General features: G+C 40.6%; 1 protein-coding gene across 1 annotated transcript; it reads right to left on the reverse strand.

The window, feature by feature from the left end:
• Window positions 1-829: 829 nt before the first annotated feature.
• On the reverse strand, window positions 830-21162 carry LOC133965200 (ATPase family AAA domain-containing protein 2-like). The gene is made up of 29 exons (XM_062399638.1): window positions 20815-21162; window positions 19213-19358; window positions 18796-18851; window positions 18511-18688; window positions 17200-17287; window positions 17022-17103; window positions 14479-14658; window positions 14202-14322; window positions 12279-12380; window positions 11900-12008; window positions 11565-11680; window positions 11211-11385; window positions 10948-11036; window positions 10329-10488; window positions 9503-9593; window positions 9156-9333; window positions 8887-9023; window positions 8526-8652; window positions 7377-7563; window positions 6211-6396; window positions 5937-6072; window positions 4619-4815; window positions 4216-4375; window positions 3897-4019; window positions 3300-3476; window positions 2505-3218; window positions 2146-2279; window positions 1382-1510; window positions 830-1037 (listed from the first exon to the last, which is right to left on the reverse strand). Exons 1-29 carry the CDS (start codon window positions 21019-21021, stop codon window positions 1005-1007), a joined length of 4518 nt encoding a protein of 1505 aa, XP_062255622.1. The 5' UTR covers window positions 21022-21162; the 3' UTR covers window positions 830-1004.
• Window positions 21163-21211: the final 49 nt, after the last annotated feature.

Genomic DNA, 21211 nt, shown 5'->3' on the forward strand with positions numbered 1-21211 from the left:
CGGAGCTAAATACAGAAACATGTCGGGTGTGTGTGCAGGAGTGTGACACGATCAGGGCTGCCACACTACCCAGAAATGTTTCTGTCAATTCAGTACAGTTATCAATAAAAATTGTCATCATTTAACAGTAGGCCATTTGTTGATGCATTTAACCCCATTTTAATTTCTCCCTTTTTAATAATTCCGGGTTCATTATTAGTTTCTACATCCATCAGAGCAAACTGAACAACTGTGTTACACCTAAATGTGGGTTATTGTTTCACAAATTAGTTGAATACTTATACTTGAAATGGGAAATAAATATATTTCCAGTTCTTTTCCATGACAGGAAAAGCTCTCTAAATTTCAAGGATGAGTGGGAAAACCAGCAATGATATTCTGACTTAGCTTCAGAAGTGCAGACTTCAAATTACCTTGATCCAACAGCCAACTCTTCAGCATATTGTATTCGGTCTTCGGGAAATGGCATTTAATTGGTTTTATCAGTCTCTCTAGGGACAAAAGTCTTCCCACCGCTTCATTCACCCTTAATTTGAAAGGGGTACAAATTGGTGGAATGGGCACATGCTGTTAAATCAGTAGTACATATTATTTTAGGACTTTCGGTTTGCCAAGTTCAATTTGAATTATCGGTGCTTTTTAAGTCAACCACACCATGACCTGAAAAACAGGAATACAAAGTAAACAGGACACTTTTAAATACAAATATACTGTACACACTGTCAGGATGAGTATTTCAGGGTTTATGGCAAACTTCAACATGTCATGTAAGACATTATTATTCACAAGATACTCTGAATCCTGAGCTCACAAAATACACCAAACAACATTAAGAGGAAAGCAGTTTAATTAAATATAAACACGGTTACAAAGTTTTGGCCAAAGCACAAAAATATGTGTCAGTCGATTTCTATGAAAATAGAGCCAATGTTTGTACATTAACACTTTTGATAAGGATGATGAGCACAACACTTAAAAATAGTCATGGGGTTCCTGTTGAAAAGTTATTGGAAATCTTCAATCTCCTGGTCCATCTCCTGATAAAATTAAAAGACAAGAACAGGTTAATGTCATAAATAATACATTTAATTAAGAACTGAATAAAACTGCCAATATTCCATGTTTAGGTAACGTTCAGATATCCTTCTCTTAGACAACAGTGCAAGAATAAAATATCGAAATCTCAAATATCCAAGGTTTTCTTCAAAGCAGACATGTGAGTTGATCAAGGACCCAACTATTGTTCTAACAAGCTTGACTTCCTGAGTGCCACTTCAGATTATTGGTTGGTACCTGTGCTTTTCCTCCTGCAACAAGTCTAAGTATCTACAGTAAACAAAGTGTGGCTCAGTTCAGTTCATCAGTGCAGTCCAGTACCAACCTGTATTAGTGCTGTTTTGTTGAAGTCTCGTCTGTGTCTGTAAATGCTCTGGCAGAGCAGAGCGTAGAGTTTCTCAAGCTTGTAAACCTCGAAGCTGTCAGTCTTGGTCACTACTCTCTCCAACAGCTCCTGAACAAAGGAGGAAGACAGTTAGCAGAGTCATGAAATGCAATAGACATTTCAGCTGGAAAACTTGATAAAGCCATTTTGAGACATGAAATGTCAAAGGCAAATGTCTATATCCAATTCTCCTGATTTTTTTTCTGGAGCTCGCCTTACATATGTGAAGAATACAGGAGGGTTGGGGGCCCAGGTAGAGTATACAGGAGGCAGGACATGGCGTACAAATTCTGCCTTAAGATCACTTGTTTTTTGTTTACAGCGCTTCAACACCGGCATCAACCCTTCAAACCGAACGCTCTTGAATCTGGTTATCCTTTCATGTTGACATCTTTTACTTGTTTGGCACCTCTTTTTCACTGAGATATTTAGTTTCGCATCAGTTTTAATGTCCGAAACGTCATTAACACCCCCACTCGCTATGAAGTTACTGGAAATGTTCCTCACATGGGCTCACACAAATATTTTCTGGACAGAGATTGTCTGAAACAACTGACTTGCACATGTGTGTTCTCATACTCAGAATGAATTAATGTCCAATCGACAATGCATGTCTGAAAGCAGCTAATGTGAGACAATAGCATATAAAGGATTGCAAACGAAGGGCCTTGACTTCAGTCACAAACACCAACAGTATCCCACACCTTTAATTTGTCTCTGTCCACCACAAGTAGTGGAACTTCCTTGTCTAGGATCTGCATAGCTTTGTCCACGTCGATCATCTGCTGCTGCAGCACAGGGCTTTTTACAGACCGAGTCCTTCGCCTCATGCTCCGCTCTGAGACACAAAACACAAGGACACCAAATATTAACAACACTGTTAGAGATGGCTATTGGTTCACATATTCACTTAAACCTCATAGTTGGAAAAAATTATATAAATTTGTTTTTTTTTATCTCTAGAAACATTGCACAAGGGATTTTCTTTAACATTTAATGGGTTGTCACTCACATTTTCTCTGCACTTTAAAATCAAGAGCTGAACTCAGTGGTAATAGCCAACCTGTGTTTGTGTCCTCCTCTCCTCTGACAGCTGCAGAGGCCTCTGTGGTTGAGGTTTCCGTTGCTTCCACCTCCATTGGCTCAGCATGACTGTTCAGTGCAATCTCCTCTGCAGTCGCTACCTTATTACTCTCATCCCCCTTTTGTATGGTTTGACATTTCTCAGTCTCAGTTTCCTTTAGCTTTTGATCTTGAGATTCACCTCTCTCTGCTGTGATGGACTGTTCGTGATGATCTCCTCTCTCTGTCTCAGTGAGGCTGCTCTTAGTGTTTGCTGAAAGTGTTTTGCTGTTCACATCCCCTTCTTCTGTCAATGCTTTGTAATTTTCTTCTAATTGTCCTGGTTCATCTGCGACAGCTTGGTCCACCTCTTCTTTTTCATCCCCCATGTAGTAGTCATTTTCAGACAGGATATCCTTGTCTCCAGCAGCTCCATTCCTCCCCTCTTTTTCCTCCTTCTCCTGGCTTCCCTGTTCCATCATAGGCTCTGGGCTATCTTCCTGACCTTCTGCAAGCCCTGATTGTTTATCCACCTCTCCTTCAGTCACCTCTGCCCCGGTTTCCTTCTCAGCCTCCTCCTCATCGTCTTCATCCACCTCATCCTCATCAGACCCTAACTGTATGTCATCTCTGGACAGGTTAAGAGAGGAAGCAGACTTCCTCTTTACGTATACGCCAGAGGCCCAGCGACTCTTTCTTCTTTTCTTCCTCTGGACTGGAGGTACAAAAAACAGATATTTTTATATAGCTCTTTCGTGTGTATATTTTTTTGTGTTGTTATTTATGCAGTTTTTACCTGTGTTTTTAGGAGTTGTGAAAGCAGAGGAAGTTGTATAGGGGGTAACAGCAGCTGTGGCTCCAGTCGGATCTCTTTTTGGGGTTGTGTCCGTGAACTTTGCCTCAGCAGGAGAATTTGGCTGTTTGGGAAGGACGTGGTAAAAGGAGGGGGCAAACCGGGTTGTAGTCGAGCTACCTGTGGAAGTCAAAAAACAAAGAACGGTAGTTTTCACCTACCGCTCTGAAACAGTTCTGTCCATCTAATGAAGCTGGAGGTCTGATTTAAGTCGATGCAACTGTGCAGTCTTAAATAAATATTACGTTGTTCTTTAAAGGGAAAAATGCTGAAAGAAGTATGAAAGCGGCATTCAATTAAAAGCATAAAAGTTGTATAAGATATTCCATAAGGTTAAAAAGTCAGTCCAACAATAACAAAAATGATCTACACTGGTTATTGTTGTAAAGAGAAGGCTAACACAGAATGTCCCAGTTAAAAAAAGGCATCCCTCAGGCTAATCATGAGATGTTTGCTTTCTTAAAAAAGCACATACACACACACACACACACACACACACACACCCACACACACACAAACAAACACAAACACAGAATTGACCTCTTGTGCTGCGTGATGCTTTGATTTCCTCACAAATCTTCTCAAAATCTTCATCCAGTTCATCTCTAATGATGGCATGGATAGTATCCTTCAGGGCACACGCTCTATGGCGGATCTGACGGCCTGGATGCCAAACACACACAAGCACAGACACACAAAGGTTGAGTTTAATGTTTCTTTCATAATCCAAGGCTAGATTTGACAAAACATAATTGAATAGTTACATAATGTAATCATTTGATTTAAATTTTAGCACCTCATATCTCTGCATCAGTTTGGTATATAAAAAGTATATGTATATATTGTATAGTGTTTGTACCTGAGGGGTCCCTGTCAGGGTTGTATTCCAGTGCATTCTGCCAGATAAGATCTACATCCTGCACAAACTCCTTCACTGCCCCATACCGATGGAGATCGATCTTAGAGAGAACTGTTGAGAGGTCCATAGGCTTCTTGATCACCTCAGCATAATCAGGAACCTGAAACAAAAAGATGACATGTATATAATCATAATAGTTATGAGCAACAAGTATCAGTTACTCATTGAGCTGCTTAGATGCACCACCCCAAAAAAAACCCACCAAAAATCAAACACTTTACAGAAACTTTTTGAAGTCACACATAACACATAAACCACAACTTCTATGTAAGTGACCTTCATACTGTATCAGGCATTATTAGACAGGTCATTCGGAAGATAACGAAATAGATAAAATAGCTACCTCCTCTAAATCCACAGGCTTTGTAAAAGTCTTAAAACGTTTATCCTGGGACAGTCGGTTGGTGACATCACGGAGGAAGAGGCGGAGCTCCCTGAGGGTGTCTTCCTCTTGTTCCTCCAATTTTTGAGTCTCCTCTTCAGTTAGCTGACGTGGAGGAGGAGGAGGGGCGACAGGAAGCACCTCCAAAGCACGGAGCACTGAGGAGAGAAGAGGGTTAAAACACAAAAATATTAAATCTCACACACGTCATACACCCTGAAAAAAGTCATGGTTTTTAAATCAATATTTCATCAACACATAACACTATGCCCCGAATCTTTTGGTCCCAGTGACCCTCTCTCTCTTGCTATATACTTTATGTCCATTCTATTCATTTAAAGAGTTTTCACACTTATATTTGTTCCCAGAAACTGACAAAAAAATGTAATGGGTAATACCATTACACAAAATGCCAGAAAAAATTAAAATAAAAGACTTACTATTCATTTCTATTGTAGAATTCAACTAATAGGGTTTTCCTTAAAATTGTATTAAGTACATTTATCTCCACCAAGGAGGTTATGTTTTCTGTATGTTATGGTGCTATAACGCAGAATTATGCAAACACTACTAACCAGAAGTTATGACACCTTTTAACTGTGAGGTATGGGTCATGGAAGAAGCTATTAACTTTTGCAGTTTTTTATCCACTTACTTGCACAGTCTGAGACTGCAGCTCAATTTGAAAGATATTCAGATTCAGACTTTCCATGACAATAATAAGCAATAAAAGCATTGTTAAAAGACAAGTGAAGCCTCCTTCCAATCTAATGTCGCGTTCCATTACATCTTGTAGCTGGGCACTCGGAATGAGGTCACACCCAAATAATCCGAGTTAATAGCCTTCCGGTTGCACAGGACCAATGTTGACGTTAGCCTGTCAGCCATTGTTAGCAAAACCAACAGCAATTGGACACTAAAATGAATATGTGCTAATAAACAGTAAAAACAGCAACTTCCATTGGTAATGAACAAACAGATACTGTAAAGTTATTCAATAGGTTAATTCCTTTACACTGCAATGTCACAAAAGCCACTTCACACATTAAGTGTTGTTCAGACTAAAACTTCTAAATTATTCATCTTATTGTTTTATTTTTGTTTACATATTTGTAAATTTCTTACAAATTCATGCATTGATCCTGATGGGAAAACAGGCCTGAGGAATGATATTTATGTCTGATCTTAACAAATATTAACCTTGAGTTTAGAAAAGTCAAGGTACTGCACAAAGCGAACTTAGATTTGTGCTTTGTTATCCAACTTCTTTATTTCTCACCAGCCTTCTTTTTTGAGGCAGGGGCCTTGGCAGCCTGGTTAAGAATCAGGTCCTCAAAGAAGTTTCTTCTTTCTCTGCTGGTGGGGACCTGGACCTGGAAAACTTCTCCGTACTCCACCCGAAACAACTCCTGTACCTGAGGCAAGAAGAGTGAGACACATGGAAGATATTATTATAGAGGAATGTATGTAAACCCTTTTTGAATTCAAGAAAATCGGATGCATTGATGTTGTTTTCGGAGCTAGTCAACATTGTATTGATCATCTTTTGATACCTCCATACTGAGCTGGTCGTATCGCTGGTTGCAGGTGGCCATCAGCAGAATAGGAGAGAAAGCAGGGATCGAGCTAAGTAGGCTCAGGAATGTGGCTTTTAAGGCAGGACCCACTGTTTCCCACCACTGTCCGATGTGAGGGATGTACAGGATACTTGGGGAGGTCCTCTTGGCTTCAAGAAAAATCTGTCAAAGAAAGAACAGTGGCCGGAACAAAATATGTGGATTAGTATGAAAAGGATGATGAACGCTAAACGGATAAATCAGTATGACGAGGAGAGGAAGACAGGAAATTGTTCAATGATATACAACCGTATAAAGATGGATGACATGACAGCTCTCAAAAAGAGTGGCTGAAGTGTAGATCATAAACCCCACCTTCTTCATGTTAGTGGAAAGGACATGGACCAAATTGCAAAGTCAAAGTACTAGTGTATGTTCAAGTGCTAGTTTTTCAATTATTTTGGTTTTAAACTGCAAACAACGATCACTATTGCGCAGACCCTGGCTCCATTTGATGTCAAGATGGAAGCACTCATGTCCAGGATATTTTGTCTTCAATTTTGGATAATGGGAGGTAGTCGAAACTCATCATCTAGGGCTGCTCGATTATGGAAAAAATCATAATCACGATTATTTTGGACAAAATCAAAATCACGATTATTCAAACGATTATTAATATGTGCCCTTATTTTGAAGTCTATGCTTTATTTTTTTAATCACTTCCGGTTCCGGTAAACACCGAGGACGGCTGCGTGTCTTATTCCTACGTAAAACCAGGATATCGGTGCCCAGTTATTCAAACCCTTAATGATGGCAACCCTAACACTCTATGACCGACTGACCTGTGTGGAGAAATGCGAGTCCGGTCTGAACAGCCAGGCGGGAGAGCGCTTGAGAATAGCGGTGCGTGGTGAGGCCGCTACATGGTCTGCTGCTGCCCTCCCTGCTTTTCCACTCGCTCAGTTTTTTTCACTGCCGGTCACCACCCACCCACCCACCCGCCCGCCCGCCTGAATTTGACAAGTCTGCAGGACCTCTAGTCTGCATCAGTGACATAATAATACGTATATATATTATACGTCAATATAAATAAAGTTGATCCAACACAAAGACATCCCACGAATTCTTATGTTACTTATTATCTAAATTAATATCTGATTTACCTGAGCACAGGTCTCTTCTGGTGCTGCTGCACTGGCTATAAACAGCACGGCTATGTCCAGGGTGTACACAGGGAATTTCTCCAGAGCATGCAGGACAGCAGGACCCAGGTAGGAGCTCTGACCTGAGCCTGGTCTGCCCTCCAGCAGCAGCCTGGGACGGTAGGATGTCGGCTGGCTGAGCACACTCCTGCACAAACAGGGAGGACAGTGACAGATAAGTGAAGTGGTTGGGATGTTTAGATTAATTTCATATTTTTTAACTTTTTTCAAGGGCTCATTCAGACTACATCTACACTGTAAGCTTTAGTGTTCCCTCTGGTTTTTTTTCGAGTGATTCATTTAGCTGTTCACATTATCTTTTAAAATGTGAACAATATCAGACTCCATGTGAACTGGTCATGCTCCTAATATGACCGGCATGCAGAGAACAACAAGATGCAACATGCAGCACGCTGTGTAGGGAGTTTACAAGGACAAGAAGGTAACTAACATAGAGGGCACAGATGTGCTTATTATGATTATTGTGTTTTTGTGCAGTGGAAGCAAGCATATGAGCGGATGAACAGGAGAATAACGAGAGATAGACTGAATGTCTAATTATGGCTTTTTGTGGAGTAACTGCTGTTACTTCTGTACAGAGGTGTGGTGATCCAGGAGTGGGGGGATTGTGACCTGAATGGCTTCAATTTAAAAGATTTCATCCAAATCTAGGGCTACTTTTGGTCGGTGCCTCTCCACAAGGCCCACCATCTATTTGCATGCGTATAATCTTGAGGAATGTCAATATAGTGACGTAAGAGTTGCTTTGAATTCTCTTTCAGGTCACTCATCTGTTCAGAATGAGGCTGCATTTAAAAAATATCTGATCTGTATCTGATTTAGGCCCAAGTACGAAAGTGGACCAAATCTAATTTGAAAGGATCAAATTCCATTTGATTTGTGCCATTAACACTGTCATTAAACAATCTGATCAGGGTTACTCGGGCCCACTGTGTAAACCTGGTCTTAGTTGCATAAATTATCTTCAAAAAAAGTTGGTTTACTGGGACAATAGATGCCCTACAGCATAAAGTGAAGAATACAGGTACAAAACAAGACTTCATGCTACAGTTTTCACAAACGGATTATCATCACAGAGTTTCACACTACCTGCTGAGGTTGAGGAGTCCCTTCACAGCAGGCGTTTTGCGTGGAGTGCCAGGGGTGTGCAAGGTGAAGCAGACGTCCTCATCCTCACTGAACATCAGGTCATCCTCAGACACACCACAGGCCACATCTGGAAATTAATGCACAAGCACAAACACACTCTGCAGCAGTTAATCCAAATGGCTGACCGATGCTGCAATAGAAGTTGGCAAGTGAACAGTCAATCTAGTCATTATCTGCAATTCCCTATGGACACTGGAAATTATTTTGTTAAATTAAATCAAAGAATGCAGGACCATGTACTGCTGAGGGCCAGAATAAATGAATCCAAAGCAGAGCAAGAGAAGAAAATGCAGAACTGTACCTTGTTCCCTCTTCCTCTTTAAGCCCACCTCAGCATGCGGGAACACTCTTCTGACAATGAGGAGAATGTTCTGTAGGGGGGCGTTCAGCAGAGGAAGGATGGCAGGAATCAGGGATTTGGCTGGGGATACCACTGCCCTAAAAAAAAAAAAAATAGAGAAGAAAATAAATAAAACCACAATATGCATCATATTCACTTAACATCCATCAGCAGGACCTAGGCCTCAGGGCTGACAGAATACTTTTATTCTAACCAATAATATACACTACCTCTGGGCAGCTGGCACCATCTTAGACATGGCGGACATAAAGTCTATGTTTGTGATGGCAATGGAGTTGACATCAAGAACAAGTTTCTGTGACGAGGAGTAGATTTGTGGGTAGCAACGCCGCAGCGCACACAGGGCAGCCTCTGAACACACTGCCTTAATGTCTGCTCCACAATAACCTTCCAATAAAGACAAACAGGTTGTTAATGGACACTAAAACCAGAGAATATAATCTGTACAAAACTTTGTGCAAGTTTAACCTATAGAAGTTCATTGATGGAGTTGAAGGATGTTGAGATATGGGCTTTGTGTAACTCTAGGCTTTTGGGAGCTGCTATGCAAACATACCAACGCATTTATCTCCCAATTCCTCCAGAAAAGTGTCAGAGGGCAGCGGGGTCCACTGTCTGGTGTGGATCTTCAGGATGTCCTTTCTAGCCTGCCATTGAAAATACAATCTCATGAACATTTAAAATCCAGATATTAATACTGTACAACCTGAATAACATCTACTCCCCTGCACTCAGAGCTACTGCTAAGTACATATCACACAGCTCTGAAATAGGACAAGATACAACAAGAATTACGAGATCCTTAAAATCCTAAAGATGATTACATTTGAAAAGTTTCAACACATACAGAAAAACTACCATAGTCTCTGCAAAGTAATAGCCCCCTAAAAACAGATGTCCCGGAAGTGGCCGCAGGAGATTGTTGTTTACATGATTATATTCAAATCGATCTAAAATAAAAACCATCATTGTAAACATTCATTCTTTTTACAGCAGTATGTCATGGCCTTTGTCTTCTACCTTAATGTGTTGGCACCAGTAAGTGGCAAGAGATGAGCAGAGAAAGACCTCAAACTTTTACATAGTTTAAATAAGTTATGGAGTGTTATGAAATATAATGTCCAAGTTTCTGTTTGAAAATCTTTTCGATCAATATGTTTGCAGTCTTGAGCTAAATGTGTTGTAAAAACATGAGATGTTTATAATTTATAGGACAAATTCAATGCTTTTGCACTTTATTACGGTTTATTGAGTAGCATAACCTTTTAGCTGAGGCTGTGCAGAGTTTAGAGATGTGGGAATAGATCACAGTAGCAAAGGAATACCAATGTGGGCACTGGCAGACCAATTTGAATCATTAAAGTGCATCTCGAGTTTCTCACCTCTCTGTCAGGCAGGCCGAAGAGGAACTCTCTGTCAAAGCGTCCTGGTCTTCTCAGAGCTGGGTCGATGGAGTCCAGTCTGTTTGTGGCTCCTATCACAACAATCTCACCTCTGGCATCTAATCCATCCATTAGAGCCAGGAGGGTCGACACGATGGAGCTACAGAGAAAAGACTAACATTATAAACTGATCTTCTGAGGTGATAATGTTTGTGATGTTGACAATCATTATAACAGCAGCATTGTCATCTTCCAGAACAGCATCACATTATCTCTTAAAAAGTACCGAACTACCACAATCTAAATTCAAACTGTTGTAGCCATTTTCTTCTCAATACATACAAAATCTCCTTGAAGAAATTATAATTGAAACACAATGCTTTAATTAAAGTTCAAGGACTCAAAACGATTTTTTTTTTTTTAAACGTATTTTCTGCTCCGCCACCCATCAGGCATGTGTGTTACATACATGCATCTGTATGTAGCTGTGTACTTCTTTGTTTTCAGTTCTGAGTGAGGTGCGTTATATTGCTGATGCTACCTTGTAGTAGTTTCAAATTTCCTGTGAACAACTTTACTCATCAAACATGAACAGGATGTAGTAAAGAGCACAGCTGACCTGTGGATCTGATCCTGACGGCTGGACCTGACTGGAGCCAAACCATCAATCTCATCAAAGAAGATGATCGAGGGACGCATTTGGTATGCCTAGAAACAATTAATTAGGAAACAATCATCAGTCAAAGATAAACATAAATTTGTTTAATCTAATTTAAAACCAACTTTTTTTTACACTAAATGTTATCTGATTCTTTGATGATAGTTTTCTCTTTTGCTAAAACAGAACAACAAACGTAGATGAAACGAAGATGAGTGGCTTACCTGGTCAAACAGCAGGCGTAGCTGTCTCTCAGATTCTCCCACCCACTTACTGAGGCAGTCAGCTCCTTTTCTCATGAAGAACGACACCTTTTTCTCCCCCTGACTGCACTCGTTGGCCAGCGCTCTGGCTACAAGGGTTTTCCCTGTGCCGGGGGGACCATAAAATAAACAGCCCCTAAACACAAAGGAAGACATGACAAACACCAAGAATGGGTTTAGCCTTAAAACCAAACTAAAGCCTGAGGCAGCAGCATGCTGAGGACAGCACATGTACATACTGTATACGCTGTATTTTAAATACTGTATATACAAGCAACCATTTCACTTTCAAAAATTCAAACAAGCATTGTTTACCTGGGTGGCTGTATCTTGAACCTCTCAAAGACTTCTGGATAGAGGAGAGGGAAGACCACCATCTCCTTCAGTGACGAGATGTGTCTACTCAAGCCCCCAATGCTGCCAAAGCCAACCTGAGCCACAAACACTGTTATTTTAATATACTTAGTGTAATCTTACAGTCTATAGTGTTTTTGAATGTGAAATATCTCTGTTTCTGGTTCAAATTACAGTACCTCTTCAAATTTATAATTAGGGTAGACTAATGCTTGGATTAACAATGTGTATGTTTATGTTTTTTCTTTCAGGCTGCTTTGATATATTATTTGTCTTCATCTTTACATCCATCTTACCGTCTTGTCTATGCACATGGGGTCCACATCAGCAAGGCTGGCTCCAATCTTCATCCTGTCCTTCTGGATTCCCAGCAGGTCTTCCTTCACAAGGTTCATTGGTAAACATCTAAATAGAAGACAAAGGAAATATCAATATTAGTTAACTTATAAATCACTGACATCATTATCTGTAAATATTACTGTGGGAAGTTATTATTACTTGACCGGATGATGGGCTGTGACAACATGTAAAAACAATCATTTTTTAAAGACAATTTTATGAGCTTGTCTTGTCTAATCCCCTTTACACTTTATGAACTGAATGAAACATAAATGGTCTCAACTTAGTATGCTTGTTTTTGTGCTGTTTGAAAGCTCCTGCTCCTGCTGCTGCTACCTGTTGACTGGCCGGCTCCTGCCCCTACTCTTTCGTCTCTGGAATTTCTCATCATCTGAAGATGAGGACGTAGAGTCGCTACTGTGGATGGCATGTCTCCTTCTGCAAGGGCAAAAACAAAGGGATACAACAATGGCAGCAGTACTGCATGTCACTCTCTGCAACAACAACTGTTGAGTAACAACTAAAATGAACAACACTGCTACCAGTCACCAATCAGACAGTATTCATATACACAAACACACTGTGGATAGAATAGTGATAATACATGGATTTAGAAAAGATTATTCAAAGCAGAATTATCTGATTATGATCTGCAATAACAGAAAGATGAATCATCAAGTTCAAATGACACAATCACCATGCATGACCCTGACCAACACACCACAAGAACAACATACAACAATTACACAATTCACTTTAAAGGCCAAGTGACAAATCAATTACACAAAATGTTTTAAGATGTACATATGCTAAGGCTGGCAAATAGAAACTCAGTGAATATTTCTTTGTTTTAAGAATACTTAAAAAGTATAGTTTGGATAATTTGATTCTCTGTCTCAGTATTTCAAGTGTATTCCCACCCAAATGTGCCACAACTACACACGACCATAGTGCATGGATAGACAACATCCCAAAGAAGAACTACAGAATAAACACTGACAAAGTCAAGTAGTGAGGGTCTTACCTCTCTGAACTACTCCTGAGGTTCGGAGGAATCATAAATAAAAGGAGGAAAACAGAGGAATTTCTAATGGATTTTATACCTGAGGTACTGACCCATCTCTGTAGGTTTGAAATACTGACCTAACTTCTTTTTGTGCCACTGTCTAAATGAGTAAGTGAATAATATGATATAATAGCGATCGCATGGTGAAGAAGAGACTTATTCAGAGGCTCTATCTTACAGTAAAGGCTTTGATGAAGCCGAGAGAGGAACGTAAAAATATATCTGATCCATGGTTATTACAAACGTTAGATCTCAGATGACTCAGTCATAAACTAGTATTTTTAATATAAATCAATTTCTGAATAATGTTGGGTGTGATGTTTTTTTGGCTACTGTGTGGAGGAAGAAAAACCTGAATATGAGTATATGGTGAAACTGTCACCGCTACCCCCTCTTTGAGCAGCATCACAACCTCAAAACACACTGGTTATTCAAAATGTACTGAACTTTTCTTTTTGTCAACGGGGGGCTTTAAATAACTGAACTTAATCTTTAACATATTTACATTATCAACTGTGGAAAAATCTTCATCTTAAAAGTAACTAAAGGCCTAATTATAGTCCTGCGACTGCAACCCCGGAAGGCCACGCAGCTGCATGGTTTGTCAAACCATCGACGGATCCGTTTTGGTTTATGCTTCCTAAACGTGTTGCACGTGTTGCAACGCAATTCACCGCCAGAACACTAGGCGGAGTACCTTTTTTTTCGAAAACAAAAACACACAAAGAAGAGACGTCTTCCTCTTCGTCGAATGTTTATTTACATCGCCACACCGGCTCCTCATAGCCTATTTCTGGCGGACAAATCGGCCAGTCAGTGACGGGTTATACAAGTGGTCATACTTTCGGATCACTTCTGCCAAGTGCTCTTCTATTTGGTCCATATTCGTTCTTCTAAATCTTCCGTGATTTCCGCGTATTGTGGGGCATGAAACCGGAAACTAGACTCCGGACGGGATGTAGTCAGCCGACCAATCACAAGCCTTGCGGGCTGCGTGAGGCTCACGTCTTTTTGTCGTATAGTTAGAAAAATTGGCGGACGCACGCAAGCCGCCAGAGGGCTCGAAAGGGGCGTGTTGCGTGCGTCTGTGCAACACGAGTATAATTTGGCCTTAAGGCTGTCAAATAAAATATATATGGCATATAAAGGTTTGTCAAACCAGTGCAACCAATGAACTGAGCTGTCATACTAACCGGTTTGTTCTTCTTCTGTTGTAGGGGCTCCTGGGGGCCGTGGAAGAGAATCTGAACCTGCATCTGGAAGGGGACGAGTGGTCTTTGTAGTACATGCTGCGCTTCCTGGGCTCTTTGGGTTCTGACAAATAAGGGAAACAAATGAAACTGAATCGGAAACTGAAAATTCCGATAAATTGGAGAATTTCTGAGCAGAGTAAACAAATGAAAAATTTAGCAGCACATGCTAATAGCCCAAGAAAATGTACACCCCATCCTTTAACTTTCAAATAAGTACCATCCTGTGGTGCCTGGTAGCGAACTGCAGTCTTTCGCTGTCTGAAGTCGTAGCGCCTCTGGTTATCTTCTTCCTCATCCTCGCCATCTTCGTCTTCATCATCTTCTTCTTCCTCCTCCTCCTCATCATCAACTTCTCTATCTTGCTCCCCCTCTTTATCATGATCCTCCTCGTCCACTCCTGTGAATTAGAAAAATAATCATAAACTCCTGCTGCCGTCTGAATAATCTTCCCCTCAAACTTTAAGGTACTTTTAAAAAACATTTTCACATCAACAAAATAAATATACATACACAGGTGGATTGGATGCAGGGTAAGGCTCGCAGTTCAGGTCGGCGTTAAGAATTGTGGCCGGCCAGTGGTGGAGACAAAACTGATCTGCCATACGCATGCGCATGACTTCTTATTAGGGGTGCAACAATTAATCGACAAAATTGCTGACAAAAATAGTTGCCGACGAATTTAATCGTCGATGATTCGTTGGTTACGTCATAGCGCGTGTTTTTTGTACTGTGCAGTTGAACTTAATGTTGATTTACCGGAGGTGCTGATGGAAGTAGCTGAGGAGTGAGACATCTCGCTCCCTTCCTATCTCTGAAAGTCGCACATGTGCAATAGCGACAAACATGGACCAATGGCGGTGTCCGTTGCAACATCATCGCATACCAGAAAGTCAAAAGTATGGAAGAACTTCTCCCTCAAAATAGCCCAGAAAAAATACCTGCAATATTTGTAGGGCAGACCTTGCTTTCAATGGAAGCAGGACAAGAACATTTGAAGAAGAGGCACGTGTGACATCGTAACGTAGACGATACAGACTCGCCTCGGTAATATAGCCTGTTAGCTAGCTTTGTATATAAACGTATATACCTGCGGGCAGGATTCTAGAATCCATTACAAAAACATTTTTTTAACGAGTTTAAAAGCCTAATGTTATTTTTATTTTTTACATCACAATTACTCAGTCCGAAAAAGACTGTAGTTTTGTTTGTTGACTGTAGTTTTGTTATTTGATGTTTTTATTAACAGAAAAAATGGATACATGATTTTTTATAACGGCACTTTGCCTGTTCTTGGTTCACAGGAAAAAGGGACACTTGAATTATAAAAAATTATATTAGCACTTTGCCTGTCCTTGGTTTTAAATGGACAAATAATAGATTTTTCTTTGTCTTGTATCAATAGTACCCTTATATGCAGCAAAGTTTGTTAAAAGACATTTTTGAATGAAGTATCGACCTGTATTGTCTTTATTTTCAGTCATCACATGCCGCGAACAACCTCAAGCTAAATTTAAAAGCTGTTGGCTAAATAAGAGCAATGGAGAATTTGTGTGATTCATTAGACGATTAATCGAATAATCGATAGATTAATTGACTATCAGAATAGTCGTTAGTTGCAGCCCTACTTCAGATCATCATCTCCTGCTGTGTGATGCTGGCACTTCACACTAGTTTCTCTGTGAGCCAAAAACAGTATTCTCCTCAGCAGCATTTACTACTAGCTTGATTTGTTTGTTTTTAGCTAGCTTGCTAGCTTCTCGCTCTCATCATGGATTTGTGGGCACTGACTTCCGAAATTCTGGGTGCCCCCAAAAATAAATGCATGCACCTTGCAGGAGCACGCACAGCTACAACTATATCATACAAAGCCTGAGCTAAAACCCATTTTTCCTATCACATGTTGATTTAAGTGTCTCTATTTAGTGTTGAAGAGCTGAATCTGTGACTTGATCTGAAGAACAGCTGCCATGTAATGCATGTCCAGCTATTTCATCATCATAGACTTGACCTTTATACAGTCGGGTCAAATGTCTAAAAGAAGCAATTCTGTTTGTCGATCTCTAGAAATAAAGCTGCATTGTAAAAGCATTATTTGTCAGGTGTGCATATGATTGATTGCTGGGATTTACGTCCTCTTCTTTTCTCAGACTAAATGAGTGTTTGATGTATGAAATTAATCAATAAGTCAAAACAGCCCAATATATTAGCTGGTAAAAGAGATGACTTGAAATACCTGAAATACATGAACAGTCTGCTGGACACCTGAAAACAGATGTTTATCTCCGGCCCGTTCTTGGCTAGTAGTTTTAGTGACGTCAACTTCAGTCGCCTAAGGCAGTTCCTCATCTTGCTCCAATGTTACTGCATGGCCAGAGACCTATGCAGAAAATTTCACTGCTTTCCGTAACAGAACTGACCTTTTTCAACATGAACGCCTCCACCCAAACCACGCGGGATCTAGTCTTCTATCCAATGACTGTTGAGTGCTATGTTGTGTGTCTAATTGGTGAGTGGATTTGTGATGCATTTGTTGTATGATTTAAGCATTACATTACACCTTTATCCGTTTCTATATATATGAATGTATTTTGTTTTAATGTTTGCTTTAATGTGAAGCACATCGATTTTCTTTTAATGAAATGTGCTTTATAAATAAAATTGCCATTGCCAATGGATAACCCATACACCTGGACTCAGACCTATATGCTTCTATTTCCCAGCTATGGACCTGAAGTGGTTACTAAACCTATAACAGCTCACCTTGGTTCTCCTCCTCAGGGTCTTTACTCTCCACATTCGTCCTAAGAGACATTCGCATCTGGCCCCGAGTGTAAACGCCAAGCTGCACAGAAGGAAAAGATTATTAAATCACTGCTAAAAAGTTTTTTTCTTTGTCAAAATGAAAATACCAAAATTAAACATATTTCCAGATTTTTACCTCATCTTTAGTGTCTCTATCTCTGCTCTTCAGTCTCCGTCTCATCTTCTTCATGTCGTCCATCTTCTGGAGGACAGCTTCTGCAGTGCTGAGGTTAATCATAGAAAAAGCTCATTAAATTGTGCCAAAGTATATCAAGAAACTAAGTCATTAGATAACGTTGCAATCGCAACAATCAAGCAAATTCAACCATAAAACTAGGGCTGCAAAGCAGCACTGAACGGACCCAAGCACATGCATTTTGAAGCATTGCATGCATTTTGCCCTAAGGATAAACGCTTCACTTCTTGCGTCCATCACGTGACAGCGATTCTTGCCTGCTAATTGCTCATACGGTCAATGCTATCAATTACACATACACTGTGAAAATGTTATGTAAACTGAATGATAGTTGTAAAATAAAGCTTATTTCCAGTTGCCAGTAGGTGGCACCATCAGTATGATTACATACAGACTAATAGATCTGTTCGGGTAGGGGCTCTGCTGTGTAACTGTCTGCTAAACTTGCCAGTTTATGCAGATTTTCTCATTTGTTATTTGGGTTGGGTTTATTTTGTTCTTTATGTTCAAGTATATGTCGTGTTATTTAAGTTAGTAATCTTTTTAATCGTAGCGACTCCGCTCGCATAAGTGCCTGTGGGAGGAGCGGACCGTTTTAATAAACACACCATATCCCTTGCTTCCATGCTGAGGCAAATATAAAACACCTGCCGTTCAGCTGCGTCAAAGGAATGGTAGCAGCAAAAACGACAGGACGCCAGCTGTGCAGCAATTGCCAACCTTACGGACCTACTGATCCTAGTTAAACACCCCTCGCCGAGTGGAGGTTAGGAAGCTGGTTTTATTCACTTTGCTGAAGGTAGCGCGGAATGGGAGTCGCCATGTCACGACTGGAAGGTTTCCTGTTGCGTTTTTCAAAATGCGCCTCAGACTCTTTTGTTTGTCTGGTCATGATACACCTGTGTATTAATTTTTGTGAAGATTGGTCATGTGAACGCGTTCCAGGGTCCTCGGGGGGCACCTTTTAGCCATTTTGCCACGCCCATTTAAAATTACTCCAGAATAGGGAAAATGGCACCACTTTCTATTTTTCTGCAAATTTTGTTAAAGGCCTCAAAAAGCCAATTAATTGGCCTGAAAAATAATACAAATAATTCATACAATTTCAATGGGGCCTCCCATCATCTCCTACTGTTCGGGGCTCGGGCCGTACATTTAACTTGCTTCATATTTCTTTTGGAAAAGCTGCTGTGAAAAATACAGCTTTGAAAAATTTATGAATTTGATGAATTAGATTTTATCTGAACTCACTTGGTGATGAGGCGATCGTAGAGCACTGACTGGTTGCGGGAATCCAGTTTGTATCTGGTAATTCGGGAGCTACGTCGCACTGAGCGATCCTCCTCCTCTTCCTCCTCCACTTCCCTGCTCTGTAGGTTAAAGCGGCTCCTCTTGGGAGTGGACGACCCTTCTACCTCATCTGGAACTTCTTATGGACCAACAAAAGCACCAACCTGTTAGTATAGTGTACACTGCTGAACACTAACTTCTTAAAAATCCAAATGCTCTGAAGATGAACACTGTAAAGACCCGCACCTGCTTGCTGCTTACCGCTGGATGCGTTTCCTTCTCTCTGAAGCCTGGAAGATCTTCTGAAGATGGAGAGAACAAATGAAATATTACATTTGATTGAATTCTTAAATGATCACAACTTTTTCCAAAAAGATTCTGTAGTTTGTTTTCATGGGAAAACAAACTACAGAAATATAACAAAAATATTCTTGAGGTAATAATTTGTGATCTCAAGATAATGGCATGAAAGATACAATTGAGAGTACAGCTGTTCAGCTTGTACAACTTGACATTCTTGGCTCTGTACATCCGCACTGGCCAAGAGTCATTTTGTTGCAACCGCTTTTCCGCATGTAAAACCTAAACCACAGACAGAGGGATGTTGGCTATGTAGTGACACTAATAATCAAATGGTGGTCAAGGTGAGAGACACTGTATTACCTGGTGCTATCCTTTTCTTCAGTCACAGGAGAGCTGGTCGTTGGCTCCATGTCAGCATAGGAGACCTCTTGCTTCATTCTTTGTCCTCTGGTCCGTGGAGAGAGATGGACACCACTTCCCTCATCCTGCCTCATATCACTTTGTCCCTGGAACAGTCACATTACAGGATTATCACAGGACATATGAAGGTAATGTCTGTTTTCAATAATTTAAGTTAATCATGGAGCAGCATAATAAATATTAGCAGGTGTATCAGACACACTTCTACAAATAAGTTGCGAATATGACCCTTTAATTACCAGAGCAGGATGAAGCAAACTGTTTGTTTAACAATTACAAAGCTGTAAGAGGTTTAACATTCCATTTAAAGTTGGAAAATCTAATTTTTAAATTATACAAAATCAGTGTAAAGTGTTATATTTTGACACGTATAGGCCTCCATAGTCAATATGAGGAACATTTTATGCTTTCTGTAGTCCTCCATCCAATTTTAGGGGACCGCTCGTTATAAGGGTGTGTCCTGCTTCATCTCTGCCCTTTGTTGCTCTTATACTCCATGGGAGAGGTACGTGCAGTTTTTGTCTTAGAAATCTCCATAATTTAGCCTCTCTGTTATTACATTTATAAGTGTACTTTCTAGTTTAAAGTTATTGTGTCGTATGCGAAACCTATTTCTGTCGTTTCACTAGTATTGGGGCCCTACACATTTGAAGGGATGATTCTGCTATATGGCTCTTTTGGTAAGAATAAAAGGAGATCACCTCCAAAAGACATTTAAAACATCCATTGCAAACATTCACTTTGTATATGTGGATGATCCATAAATTGTGCATTTGTTCCTCTATATATGATATTAGACTGCTGGGTGGCAGTGAATGTCCCATGACCACATACAGGCAAACAGGACAATATCAGTGTTTGTCAGTCACTGAACCACTGTGTGACTTAAGGGGGCTGCTGCTGCTGACCCCTCTCTCAGAAACAGAACAATTCTTCAGATGTAAAGTACAGTTTACATTGTGTCAAGCAACATCTAAAAACTTAGAACAGATCAATATCAAGCATGTATTGACTAAATCAAGCCTTTAACAGCTTGTTTAAAAAAGTATTGGATACATAATGCGAATCTGGATAAAATATTATTTCCAGTGATGAAGTAAAAGAGGAATTTGTCTAAGCTTAATGAATGACTGATATGAAGGGGGAATTAAAGAATGTATACTTTTCGTTTCAGTCTCTGACCAAACACATCAGCACCTTACTGAACACTCTGGACATATGGGATACTAAATAGACAGTCTGTACACATTTAGTGCTGCTGTGTGCAAAGACACATATCATTGGACATAACATTAATTTAAGATCATTTGAACTGAAGAGATTTAAATGGTCGATAAGTATAAACCGGCAAATGTCTGTCAGACATGGGACCTTCTGTAAACTGTCAGACAACAGGTGCCCGGTCTGATCGGGTCAGTAGAGCCAGTGACAAGCTGTCAGTGTAGCTAGCAAAGCTAGCTTAGCAAAGTTAGGTGGATAATTGATCCAGCTCACACATGGTGCTCTGGTTATCTGAGCGGATATCTGGCTGAGTATCCTCACATTCTCAGTGTTGTCGTCGTGGCCGGTGAAGCCTTCATCCAGAGCCCGGGAGGAGCGGGTCACCCGGGCGGACTTTGAGTGCGACGCGGGAATCAGCGACAGAAAGTCGCCGCTTGTATCCAACTCCATCGACCTCCTCTTCGGAGTTGTCGCCGGCTCAGCACCGACGCCGCCGCCGCCGCCGCTACTGCTGCGTAGTATCACCATCTTGCCCGCAACCCGAACATATACCAGTACAAACCACGGAGAGTCCGCCGCTGCTCAGCCTGATAATGTGCAGCGCTTACTGGACCTTCCACATAGCACAGTGACCACCAGCTGGCATACACACACACACACATTGGATCGTCACTAAACCCTTGATTTCTGGCGCCACAAACGTCATCGGAAGTGAAGA

Source organism: Platichthys flesus, chromosome 11 (genome assembly GCF_949316205.1).
Source record: "Platichthys flesus chromosome 11, fPlaFle2.1, whole genome shotgun sequence".
Taxonomy (NCBI): Eukaryota; Metazoa; Chordata; class Actinopteri; order Pleuronectiformes; family Pleuronectidae; genus Platichthys; species Platichthys flesus.